The sequence below is a fragment of the Rhineura floridana genome, chromosome 4 (assembly GCF_030035675.1).
Source record: "Rhineura floridana isolate rRhiFlo1 chromosome 4, rRhiFlo1.hap2, whole genome shotgun sequence".
In the NCBI taxonomy this organism is placed as follows: Eukaryota; Metazoa; Chordata; class Lepidosauria; order Squamata; family Rhineuridae; genus Rhineura; species Rhineura floridana.
This window is the reverse complement of record NC_084483.1, coordinates 186,084,512-186,096,613: the sequence shown is the minus strand read 5'-3', so window position 1 is coordinate 186,096,613 and position 12,102 is coordinate 186,084,512. Positions and strand designations below refer to the sequence as shown.

Here is a 12,102-nt window from a genome sequence, read left to right as displayed (position 1 = left end):
GTTCAGCAACATCTGGAGGGCCAAAGGTTTACCCCTACCTGGCCTATGTAGAGTTGTTGTTGTTGTTGTTATTGTTATTGTTAGTCACTTGATACCCAAAGGCCTCCAAGTGACTTACAACATTATTAAAAACGAGTAAATATGAAAATGGAAATGGATTGCCTTCAAGTTGATCCCGACTTACAGTGACCCTATGAACAGGGTTGTCATGGTCAGCGATATTCAGAGGAGGTTTTCCATTGTCTTCTGGCCCACGGTCACCCAGTGAGCTTCATGGCTGTGTGGGGATTCAAACCCTGGTCTCCAGGTCATAGGCCAACACTCTAATCACTATGCTGCACTGGCTCTCAAAGTAAATATACTATACCAAAAAACAAAGTAATAATTAAAAAAACTACCACATAACCACAGAAAGCGATGTCATCACTTGTGTGCTTGTCCTCCTTGTTGTGGTTCATCTTGTAATCTTAACCCCAGAGAATTAAGCCTCCCTTTTTCTCACAAAGGATGCTTTGAAAGCATCAGAATGCCTCCTTCAGTAACACTAGGCAGATTGATATTATTTTAAAACTAATTAAAAGGGCATTACCAGCATAACGCTTCGGAGCCCTGGTGGCATTGGGATTGCTGCTGGAACTGAACTGAAACCCTACATGGGCTAATCCGCGTCCTTTTCCCTCCCAAGGTGAAACGGGTTGTAGTTAATCCTGCTGGAAGCAGAATCTCTCATCTTAAAGAGAGATCTGTGTAATGTTTGCCCCTAAGTCAAGGTAATTCCACATGGCTTAATAAGACGAGGTGGGTGGATAGTTTGGCCTTTCTGCTTTGCCTTGCTCCTCTCTGAACTTCCCACTGACAATAAAGTGATCCTTTCTGCACCATGGAGAAAATCCCCCTAGTTCAGTAGAGTAGGGGAACACTGCTTTCTTGGCAGTGCCTTGGGAGCCAGAGGAGGAGGTAGAGTCTACCGAACATTTGGGGCAACATCAGTTCAGGAATCCCCAGCTGGGACTTGATAAGTTGCGCTCACTTTTTCTGAGTTAGAATTGGAGGTACACTTCACCCTTAAGCAGCTGGACAAGTTTGCTTTTGTGCATGTGTATAAGCATAAGAATTATTCCACCTCTGATGACACCACTCTCTGTATTTCTGCCCATCAGTGGCTGAGCACATGTTTCTCTATGCAGATGATCCCAACATTCAGTCCTTGGCATCTCCAGCTTACTGGTAATAAGACCAAGAAAGATCTCTAACTGAGACTGTGGAGAGCTGCTGCCAGTCAGAGTGGCCTTTCCACCATAAATGCTGCTGTTTAAAATTTTGTACATTGTATGCTTTATCTTTTCTTCGTAAGCCTCTTTGAGACGCACATGAAAAGATGGGGTATAAATTCTGTAATTCAGGAACTTTTCCCCCCAACGGACCACTTGAAAATTACAATACAGTAAAAGACAATATGAGAAATAAAAAAGCAATAAAATACAACTAAAAATCAAGATAATATTTAATGTGGACCTGCCATGGAGCACCTGAATGGCGCTCACAGAACACTGGTGGTCCACTGACCACAGTTTGGGAACCCCTGCTTGAAATAAATGAATGAATGAATAAATGGATGCTAGTGGACCGGATGGCTCTGACTCAATAGAAGGCAACGTCATACATGTATGCCCTTCCTGATTGGGAGGAGGTAAGCCCTACGTTTGGACTCTGCAGGTGGGCTATCTGCATCTGTACTGATGAACTGATCTGTACTGATGAAAAGACCTCCAGGATCTGAATGGTTTTTGTTTTTATTTATTCATTTCGGAGGTTTTACAACCCATCCTTCCTCCAGACTAGAGCACAGGGCAACTTACAGCATATGATATAAACAGTAATATAAAATAAAACAGAATAAGATCTTACATCCATTAGAAAAATAGCAACACTAAGCCTAAATTCCAAGCCATATCAACATCATCAGGTCTGAAATGCCTGGACAAATACATTTTCACCTGCCGCCTAAATATAGCCGATGTGGAGGAGAATTGTCATATTTCATTCAGGAGGGAGGTCCATAAATGTGGTGCCACCACTGAGAATGCCCTGGCTTGTGTCACTGTCTTGCCCACCCAAACCACAAGCAGGGGCTTCCAGGCAGATCTTAAGACTCAGCTGGGCAGATATTGGGATAGGTATCATGTCAAGTATTTAAGGTGCAGGTTGTGCAGGGCTTTATAGACTAATGGCAACACTTTGAATTGGGCCCAGTAGATTGAAGGATTGTATTTTGTGCTGGGTCGCTTGCTCAGTGGAGACAAGTGCCAAAAGTCGGAGAAAAAGGGATTGTTAGGCCAGGCTCAGTTACGTTTGTTTTGTCATTAGTGAATTATTGTCCAAATGTATACAAAGGATATTAACTGTAAAAAAAGAAAGAAAATAAATCATGCCTGAAAGGAAGTAGAGTGGGATACCACCCCACTTCTAGTACTGGCAGGGATGGTTTCACATTCGCTTCCTCTCGCTTCTTCCCAAGCTGGAATGAAAAGAGGGAGCGAGATACAGGCTCAGTGCTGTTACTAGAGATAATCCTACTAGAGATAATTTGTGCATCTAGAGGAAGCAGGTATACCTGCAGCAGATAGAAATGTTGTTGCCTCTGCTCACTGACTACACGTTATGGTCAACATGGGATTGCCACCACAAGGGGCGTCCCCATGTCGGGTCTGCTGTAACACATAACATTGTTTTCCCATGTTGTGATGTCATTACAATTCTGCTTTATCCCATCTTCACCCTCAAATCAATGATTGCTGCTGATGGAGATGGAGAGAAACACACAACATGGAAAGTTTCACGACAGTGATACTGCATGTTGCGTGGGAGAGCACAGCACAACAGATGCCATTTTTGGCACTAGGTCTCATATACATCCACCCTACGGTGTCTGCCTTGAAACAGAAGGTTCCAGGTTCAATCCCTGGCATCTCCAGGTAGGGCTGGGAGAGAGCCTAGTCTGAAACCGTGGAAAGCTACTGCCAGTCAGTGTAGACAGTACTGAGCTAGTTTTCTATGCTCCTAAATACTAAAGTCATGCAGGAATTATGATCTGAGAAATCTATGAACTGTATGAAATGGTTTTCTGGGATTTCTCTCTGAAGTCATTTACTTTTAGGGCTAAATCCCCCAAGGTCTTCTATTTTGGTTGCCTCCAAAGACCTTTGCATGTTTTCTTATCAGCTATCTCCTAGCTATCCATGGGATCATTCCTAATATCCTTTTAGACCCAGGATTATTGTGATTTCCCAGCTGTAGATCTTGTACTTGTATGAGAGTTCACTCAGACATTCTCTCCTCAGACTTATTATCTCAGTCCTGGGTAATCATATTATGTCCAATTCTCCTCCCACTGGGTCACCTGTGAAGTATGGCCAGTTTCTGCATCATAGGGCATTGTTTTTCTTCCTTGGGTCCCCAGATGTTGTTGAACTACAACTGCCATCATTCTTGGCCATTGGCTAAGCTGGCTGAGGATGATGGGAGGTGTAGTCCAACAACATCTGGGGACCCAAGGTTGAAGAACACTCTCTTAGGGGAACACTCTGTTTTCCAGACAATGGGCTAGAAGTGTATTTTGTAATGCAAACTCTGAGCAGTCAGACACAATAGCAAAGATAAAACCCGGAGTAACAAGGGCTTTCCAGTTACGGAGTTCATGCATTCAGACATAACATTACTTACTGCAGCCTTCCTCAACCTGGTGCCCTCCAAATGCTTTGGACTAAAACTCCCATCAGCCCTGCCCATTAGCCTTTCTGGTGAGGGCTGATGGGAGTTGGAGTCTAACAAAATCTGGAGGGGCCTCAGGATAGCCACCCCTCTTTATGGGTTTGCATTGTAACATGTAGAGCTGCCCTGCCCTGTGATTTGGGGGAGTGGCACTGGGCCTTCCCAGTTACCTCTCCTCTCACTCCTTCATTGTCACACACAACATCCAAAACAGACTGGTAACATTAGCATGCGGAATCTCTTCTTATTTCTTATGTCAAGAAGATCTTTTTCCTTGCCTTATGAAAGAAACGGTGGATAACCTTTGTGCCTTGCCTTGTTTAAAATTTAGTAGGACCACTAGGAATCTCTTGAAATAGTTTGTTTTTTTGATGGGGTGAGGCTAGTTGACCCTTCCCTGGTCTACCAAAACTGGTGGGTGACCAAATGGAAGGAACATTGTCTCATTGTATGCTGTGCTCAAATCAGGTGGTGAAGAGAATCCTTAGCATTGCTGGCCTTTGGTCATATACATGTATTTATTGTTTTGAAAACATGATATAAATGTGAAACATATTGAAATATAAAGGAAATATAAATGCAGCCCTTCTGTGGATGTTTCTCCTCCTGGGTTAACTCTTCACAGTGGATTTTTCTTGCTGTGGCTATTTATTAGGGCTGTGTACGCATCATACATTTAAAGCACATGACAAAGAACCCTGGGAACTGTAGTTTACCCCTCACAGAGCTACAATTCCCAGCACCCTTAACAGTTCCCAGGATTCTTTGGAGGGATGTCATGTACTTCATATGTATGGTGTGTAAATAGGGGGAAATGTTCTTAGAGCTTTTGCACCTGGTTGGCTTAGTGTCATATTTTCCCCTCCTCCTTTTCCCTTTTTCTTCCATTTTCTTGCTTTAACACTGAAATCTCTGCAAATCTTCTGCTGCCTAGAACAGTTTGCCCCACGCCATCCAATCCTTCATGTTCTTTCCCCCTCCCCCTCCCCCTCCCCTACGTTTGGCTGCTCCTAAGGCCTGAAGCCAGGCCAGCTGAGGTTGTGATTGACTCCTAATGCTTGAACCCTTGTTACAGGGTTCAAAGAGAGTCCTGAGATCCAATGAATATGTTTTACCCCCTGGAGGCTTGATGGAGACTGACCTGGAACTGACTTTTTCGTTACAGGTAATTTGAACTTTGCTGGCCAGAAAGCAGAGAATTATCCCTCAACAGGATGGTTAATATCCTTGCCTGTGTCTTTCTGAATAGACAGTGCACTTGGGAATAGAAGGGAAAAACTTTAGGGATTTCCTTGCAGTTCTGTCAAAAAGGCTTTGTCTTCCACATGTAGGATATGATTGCTATTCTAGCAGCACAATCCTATGCTTGTTTATTTAGAAGTAAGGCCCGCTGTGTTCAGTGGGGCTTACTCTCTAGTAAGTGTGTTTAGGATTGAAGCCAAAGGCTCTTTCCAAATTAGCCACGTGGGAGAGGCTGCCTTTCCTAACCTGGTGTCATCCAGATGTTGTTGGACTGCTATCAGCCCCAGCCATCATGGATTGTGCTCAGGGCTAATGCGGTATGAAGATTAAAACATTTGGAGGGGCATCAGGTTGGGAAGGCTGGACTAGGCTAGCCATTGAGGAGATGTGTGGCGAAAGAAAACATAGAGAACATTTGTGAGATCAAATTTGTTTCTTCTTGGGTTCTCTGCTGGATGCTTATTTTTAATAATATGTATATCCTATTATTATTATATATATTCCATCTTTCCTCCAAGGAGCTCAAGATAGCTCCCAGTTTTATCCTTGCAACAACCCTGCGAGATAGACTAGGCTGAGAAACAGTGACTGGCCCAAGGTCACCCAGTAAGCTTTGTGGCTGAGTGGGGATTTGAACCCTGGTCTCCCAGATCCTAGTCCTACACTCTAACCACTACACCAAACTGACATCTCAGAAATAGTGAATGATCTCAATCTGTCTCCACCTCCTTGTATAGTACCCACATTTCCTGAAACGAGACGGCAACAAGCTCCAAATCATGCTCCAGCGCAGAAAGAGGTACAAGAACCGCACTATTTTGGGCTACAAGACTCTGGCTGTGGGCATCATTAACATGGCTGAGGTAAGAGAAGCAGAAAGATGGGGCGTAATAATATGGGCATCTCATGCCTTTAACCATCTCTGATGGTTGAGCACTTAAAAAAGGTAAAGGTGTCCCCACACTTGTAGTGCGAGTCGTTTCCGACTCTTAGGGTGACGTCTTGCGACATTTACTAGGCAGACCATATATATGGGGTGGGATTGCCAGTTCCCTCCCTGGCCTTTCTTTACCCCCCAGCATATGCCAGGTACTCATTTTACCGACCACGGATGGATGGAAGGCTGAGTGGACCTCGACCCCTTTTACCGGAGATTCGACTTCCTCCTTCCGTTGGAATCGAACTCCGGCCGTGAGCAGAGCTTCGGCTGCGTTACCGCCGCTTACCACTCTGCGCCATGGAGGGTCTATGGTTGAGCACTTAGTAGTGCCTATTATCTTAATAGAACCCTGTTCTGGCACGGGGACATCTGCTCAGGTTGTTTGTATTTTGTGCTTGCTATACATGGGAGGGCACTGGTCAGAAGCCTCCTCCTGTACACAGGAGCAGAATTGGAGCTCCTGCTCTACATGGATCTTATATATGGAGCTCCTCCTCTATATCAAGGGTGGGAAACCTGTGGCCCCTCATATGTTGCTGAACTGCAGTTCCCATCAGCCCTAGCAAGCGTGGCCAATAGCTAGGAATGATGGGAGTTCAGCAACATCTGGAGTGCCACAGGTCCCCTGCACCTCCTCTACATGGAGGTCCTCTTATACATGCATCTCATATATAGAACTTCTCCTGTATATGGGAGGGCACTGGCCTGCTCTAGAGGCCTCCTCTTGTGTGCTGAGCATCATCTATCCCTTATCCAGGTAATGCAGCACCCAACAGATGGAGGGCAACTCCTGGGCCTGCACAGCAACATCAAGGATGTGAGCATCCGGGTAGCCGAAATCAGCATTTACTCCCTTTCTAGCCAACCCATTGACCATGAAGATGGAAACGTCCCCTCTGGCCCCAAAATCAAAGCTTCCGGTAATGTATTATTCCTTCCTAGAGCTCCACCTGGCAGAGTTTAATTGAAGATTCCTTTGATCTCTGAGCTAGTTGCCTTTTCATCAGGTTCTCATACAAATTTCATCTGTACCTTTACTGACTCTTGGTCCTATGGCATTTATCCATTCCCCAGATCAGTCCAGAATGGCTTTATTTACTAAACATGCCTTCTTTTCTGTCACTTTGCTTGTGTCAGCTGCTTCCAAAATCCTTACAGTGGCTCCCTACCATCAGCAGCAAGCTTCTAAGCCCTAACGCCAGTGCTCTCCGCCTCTGTGTTATATTTTCTTCCTTTTCCTCTTACTGGTTCAGGACAGGTTGCTCACGGTCTCCGTATTTTCCCATTTCAGATCGTTCTCCAGATATTGATAACTACTCTGAAGAAGAGGATGATAGCTTTTCCTCTGAGCAGGAAGCCAGTGACGATGCAGTGCAAGGCCAGGTAGCTACCCACCTACCCTCTTGTCTGTCTGTCTGTCTATCATATTTGTGTCTCACCTTTCTTCTAAGGCAGAGAGCCCATCTGCTGCCCTCCAGATGTTGCTGGATTACATTCTTGACCATTGGTTTTGCTGGCTGGGGCTGATGGGAGATGTTGTCCAACAGTATCTGGAGGGCACCAAATAGGCCACCTTATCTCTCCATGCTGTCCTTTCCCGTTATGAGGGGCTGGCACTTTGATGCCCCGCATGACTTCTTGTTTCTTCCCCAAATGCTGCTGATGCCTTTGATCCTGCTTTCTCAGTGCATCTGTGCCCAGCCTCTGTGCACTGTCACTATCAACGATGTAGAATGGTTTAGCTCAGGGGTGGGAAACCTGTTTAGTCTAAGGGCCGCATTCCCTTCTGGGCAGCCTTTTTTAAGGGCCGCATGCCAGTGGTGGGTGAGTTCAGGGGCAAAAACAGGCAAGGCAGTGAATGTAAATGTCACCTTTGTGCAACAGGCTAATTTCTGCACAGACCCACACACCGCTCTCTGCCCTTCATCCAGACAAGCAGGAAACACTGTTGGCATTCAAGGACACGTTTCAGCCAGGCATACCCAGTCGGGTGATAAGCGGGGCCACTGAGGGGTGTGGCCTGCAGAGAGTTCTTGGGGCCAGATAGAGAGGCCTGGAGGGCCACATTTGGCCCCCAGGCCTGAGGTTCCCCACCCCTAGTCTGTAGCTCAAACCGAGAGAGGGATGAAAAGAAATGATAGCAGATGGTGGTTACAGCAAGAGACCTAGTCCAGCCTTTCCCAACTAGTGGGCCACCAGGTGTTGTTGGACCACAACTCCCATCAGCCTCAGCCAGCATTGCCAATGGTCAGGAAAGATGGGAATTGTGGTCCAACAACATCTGGTGGCCCACTAGTTGGGAAAGGCTGACCTAGTCCGTGAGATCTGAGATGCGGTGGAATTTTTCTCTGCCACACAAATAGTATTTAATAACATGACCGTCATCTGCTGCCTTTACTCCTTTCTTCCCACATTTGCCAACTGCTTGCTACAGTTTGCCGTTATCATCTTAAGACAAGGATGGGGAACCTGTGGCTCTCCATATGTTGTTGGACTACAGCTCCCATCATCCCTGACCATTGGCAGTGCTGGCTGAGGCTGATGGCATCTGAGAACACCTGGAGGGCTGCAGATTCTTTATCTTTGTCTTAAGTAGATGGACATTCTACCCTATTGTAGCACAAGGGCTAGAGACCCACAGGAGGCTACTACAGCACTAAGGCTTACCAGAAATAATGAAGTGGTCACACTGTGCAGCAATGGGAGGAGAGCTGGAAGCAGTTGGGGGAGTAAAAAGAGGATCCTGGTGACAAGAGATGAATCCATCCTCCTCGAGGCAAAGAGGAAGGGAATGCAAAAGAACAACTGGAATAGAGTTATTAAAATTGTTTTAGGTTGATCATCCCTATTCCCTGAAGAATACACTTTACACCAAATGGTGGCTTTTTTCTCCCTATAGGAAAGACTTCCCTCTTGGACTTTTTTGCTCAGGAACCCCTGAACTCCCCATTTTGCGGAAGTCTCAGAGGCCTGGCTCATATAGTAAGATAAGCTATTGTTTAGCCACACTGTGGTTTGTTTGAATGACAGAACCTAGGCCAGCAAGACTAATCATGGTTTTGTTTTCTGGCAACAAGTCACAGTGTGAAGCTATGGTTTGTTGTTGGCTTAGGAACTGTGGCTTGTTTAAACTATGGGTTGGTGTTATGTCTGAACCTAGCGACCTTGCTTAATCATGGTTTGTTTGGCTGCTCTACCCCAGATGCCTGCCAAGCCAGAGAGGCACAAGCTAAGAGCACATTTTGAGAAAAGAGCCATGGCTTGCTTGCTCATCTGTGAGATAGCTCATAGTTTGTTGAACAAACCATGGTTAAAAGAAGGTTAGCATTTTCTATGAGTGCTGCCACTAGGATGTTCTAAGAGGCATTCTCAGCTCACACTGGGTGCTGTCCAAGCCCTTTGAGCTTTCCCATCACCTTGATTTCCAATGTACTCCCAAGGATTACTTGTTTCAGGGGAAGATGCATCATGGTTAGCAAGCTGCCTTCGGGGAGGCTTGTCTGCTATTATTAATCTTTTAATTGGGGAACCCTGATAAGCTCTCAAGGAACCCCAGAACAAGTTTGAAACTCCCTGGCCTGAAATGCCTGATGACTTCTGATTCTGTGCTGTCATCTCTTGTTGTCCAGGATTTATATGACGAAGAGGATGAAGTGAGGAAGCCAAAAAAAGCCAGGCGGAAAATGATCAGAACCACGTCGATGACCAGAGTAAAAACAGCTTTCCTTGTTTTTCCAAAGGGGAGATTGGGGTGGGTGGGTTGGAGTTCCTTTTGCTCCTGGCAGAACAGACTAGGTGTGGGGGGCGCTCTGATCCCCCAGCAGGTGGCGCCCTAGGGGATAGAGCTGAGGCTAGAGCAGTTGAACTTGTTGGTATGCTGTGGCCTGATGTGCCTCCATAGATGCGCTGATGGTTACCAAGGGAAAACAAGCTCTTCTTCAACCCTTTCCCCAAGATTAGTAGAAGCAGAATAAATTGTGCAAAATAAGCAAATGTGCTTAATCTGCATAATTCATACAGCTGTAGGATTCATTTATCCTATATAACAGCCTTTTCTAACCTGGTCCCCTCCAGGTCTTTTGGACTACAACTCCCATCATCCCTGACCATTGGCCATGCTGGTTGGGTCTAACTGGAACCGGAGTCCCGCAATATCCGGAAAGCCACAGGTTCCCCGCCTGTGCTTTAACACATGCTGTTGTGGCAGCTGCTGTTCAGCAGTCGTGATATTTTCATGCCATCCATGCACCCTTTGGTCCACTCTTGCTTCATGACCCCCACATCCCTCCATCCACATGGCTGTCTACATGGCAGGCTACCCATGCACCTGCTTATGTGCAGCGCTGGCTCACTTAAGTGCACACAGTTAGCTGTCCCACCCACATGCCTTTAGACTTAAAGGTTGGCTTGTCAGTGGAATGACAGCTCTGGCAGGGCTGGGATGATAATGGGTCTTGACATCCCCCCCCCAATCTATATTTTGGCCTTGTGCATCGTGAGACCTCTGAACAAAGATCTTGCTGTTCACTACTAGACCCTCCTATATATTAAGCACTCGCGTATTGCAAACAATGACAATGCTGTAGCGCAGAAATAGAGAATCTGCTTTGCATGCAGAAGATCCCAGGTTCAATCCCTGGCATCTCCAGGTAGGGTTGGGAGAGATCCCTGTCTGAAATCTTGGAGAGACACTGCCAGTCAGTGTAGACAACACTGATCTAGATGGACCAATGGTATAAGGCAGCATTCTATGTTCCTGCATCTCTGGATTTTGTGGAAAGGTTAGAGAAAGGGCAGTGCAAGAGGACAAGGCAGTTCCAAAATTAGGAAAGATGCCACATTTTATACACATGTAGCACTGGGATGTGTTACAACATATGCAAGAGAAGTGACATCCATGTAGGAAGATGTAACAGAGGTGTGGGGAACCTTTGGCCCTCCGGATGTTGCTGAACTACAATCCCCATCAGCCCCAGCAAGGATGGCCAACAGTCAGGGATGATGGGAGTTGTAGTTCAGCAACATCTGGAGGGCCAAAGGTTTCCTGCACCTGTTGTAACAGGCACAAAAAGGGGCCGGCCCAGTGTTGGCTCCTGGCATGCTGGATTATTTGCCAGCAACTCCACCCACCCCGACCCCTGTCACGTCTTTCTTGATTACATGTATGTACCACCCTTCCAACTGAGTCCTCTGGGCAGCTTATATGCACAGTAAAATACAAAACACAGTAAAAACTCTTCAGATAAACAAAACTCACAAAACAGAAAACTCAGCCAAAAGCCCCAACTAAAACCAGCACAAAACTCAGCAGTTAAAACCAGCATAAGAACACAGCAAGAGGTGTGGAAAATAAACACACACAAAAACCCTGACACACCTGATAGATTGTAATTCAAAGTCCTGGGAGAAGAGGAAGGCCTTTGCATGTGATCCCTGGGCCTACAGTCATCAGATACACCATAATTTTCTCCTGCTTTCATTCCTGCATTTGTCTCAGCACTGTACCTCGGATATGACAGTCGGTTCTGCGTTTGGCCTCCATATGTTATGCACTAGGGGCCCCTGCAGTTGGTGCAGCTGTGAGCCTCTCCCTTGCATTCCACTGCTGCCAGGCAGGGCCGACTTATCCATTAGGCACAGTAGGTATGGTGCCTAGGGCCCACAATACTTTTAGGGGCCCACAAAAATGTTTTAATTTCTTTTAAAATCAGAAGGGGAAAAAATGAACTTTTAGGGTTGAAGAAAATCTTTTAATTTTTTTCTCACATCAGAAAAAAATGAAATTTTTAGGGGCCACGAAAATCTATTAAATTTTGCCTAAAACAAAAAAATAAAATGTTGAAGTATTTAAAGTTATATGAAAAATAAATTTTAATATTGATATTATTATGGAGGAAGGGGCTCACGAAGGCAAAAGTGCCTAGGGCCCAGGAAAGGCCCTGCTGCCAGGTGATGAGTGAGCATGAGGGGGAGGCTGGTAGCTATGCCAGATCTTCCGCTTGTGCTCTTGCTCGTGGGTTTACCGAGTGGCGGGCGTGTATCGGACAGTCATCGGAACGTCTGCTCACCACCTGGCCAGTCGCAGGGCCGCCACTGGGTAAGCCTGTGAGCAGTCGGGGGCAGGGAAGGTGATAACTGGAGCAGCACCT

General features: G+C 46.0%; 1 protein-coding gene across 4 annotated transcripts in view; it reads left to right on the top strand.

The window, feature by feature from the left end:
* Nucleotides 1-12,102, top strand: part of LOC133383898 (phosphofurin acidic cluster sorting protein 2-like) — a 241,831-nt gene that overhangs the window by 195,013 nt on the left and 34,716 nt on the right. For all 4 annotated transcript variants that reach the window (XM_061625494.1, XM_061625493.1, XM_061625492.1 and 1 more), the window contains exons 3-7: nt 4,847-4,936; nt 5,751-5,876; nt 6,711-6,873; nt 7,245-7,336; nt 9,583-9,663. In XM_061625494.1, the coding sequence (XP_061481478.1) occupies nt 4,847-4,936; nt 5,751-5,876; nt 6,711-6,873; nt 7,245-7,336; nt 9,583-9,663 (552 nt within the window). The remainder of the gene's footprint in view (nt 1-4,846; nt 4,937-5,750; nt 5,877-6,710; nt 6,874-7,244; nt 7,337-9,582; nt 9,664-12,102) is intronic.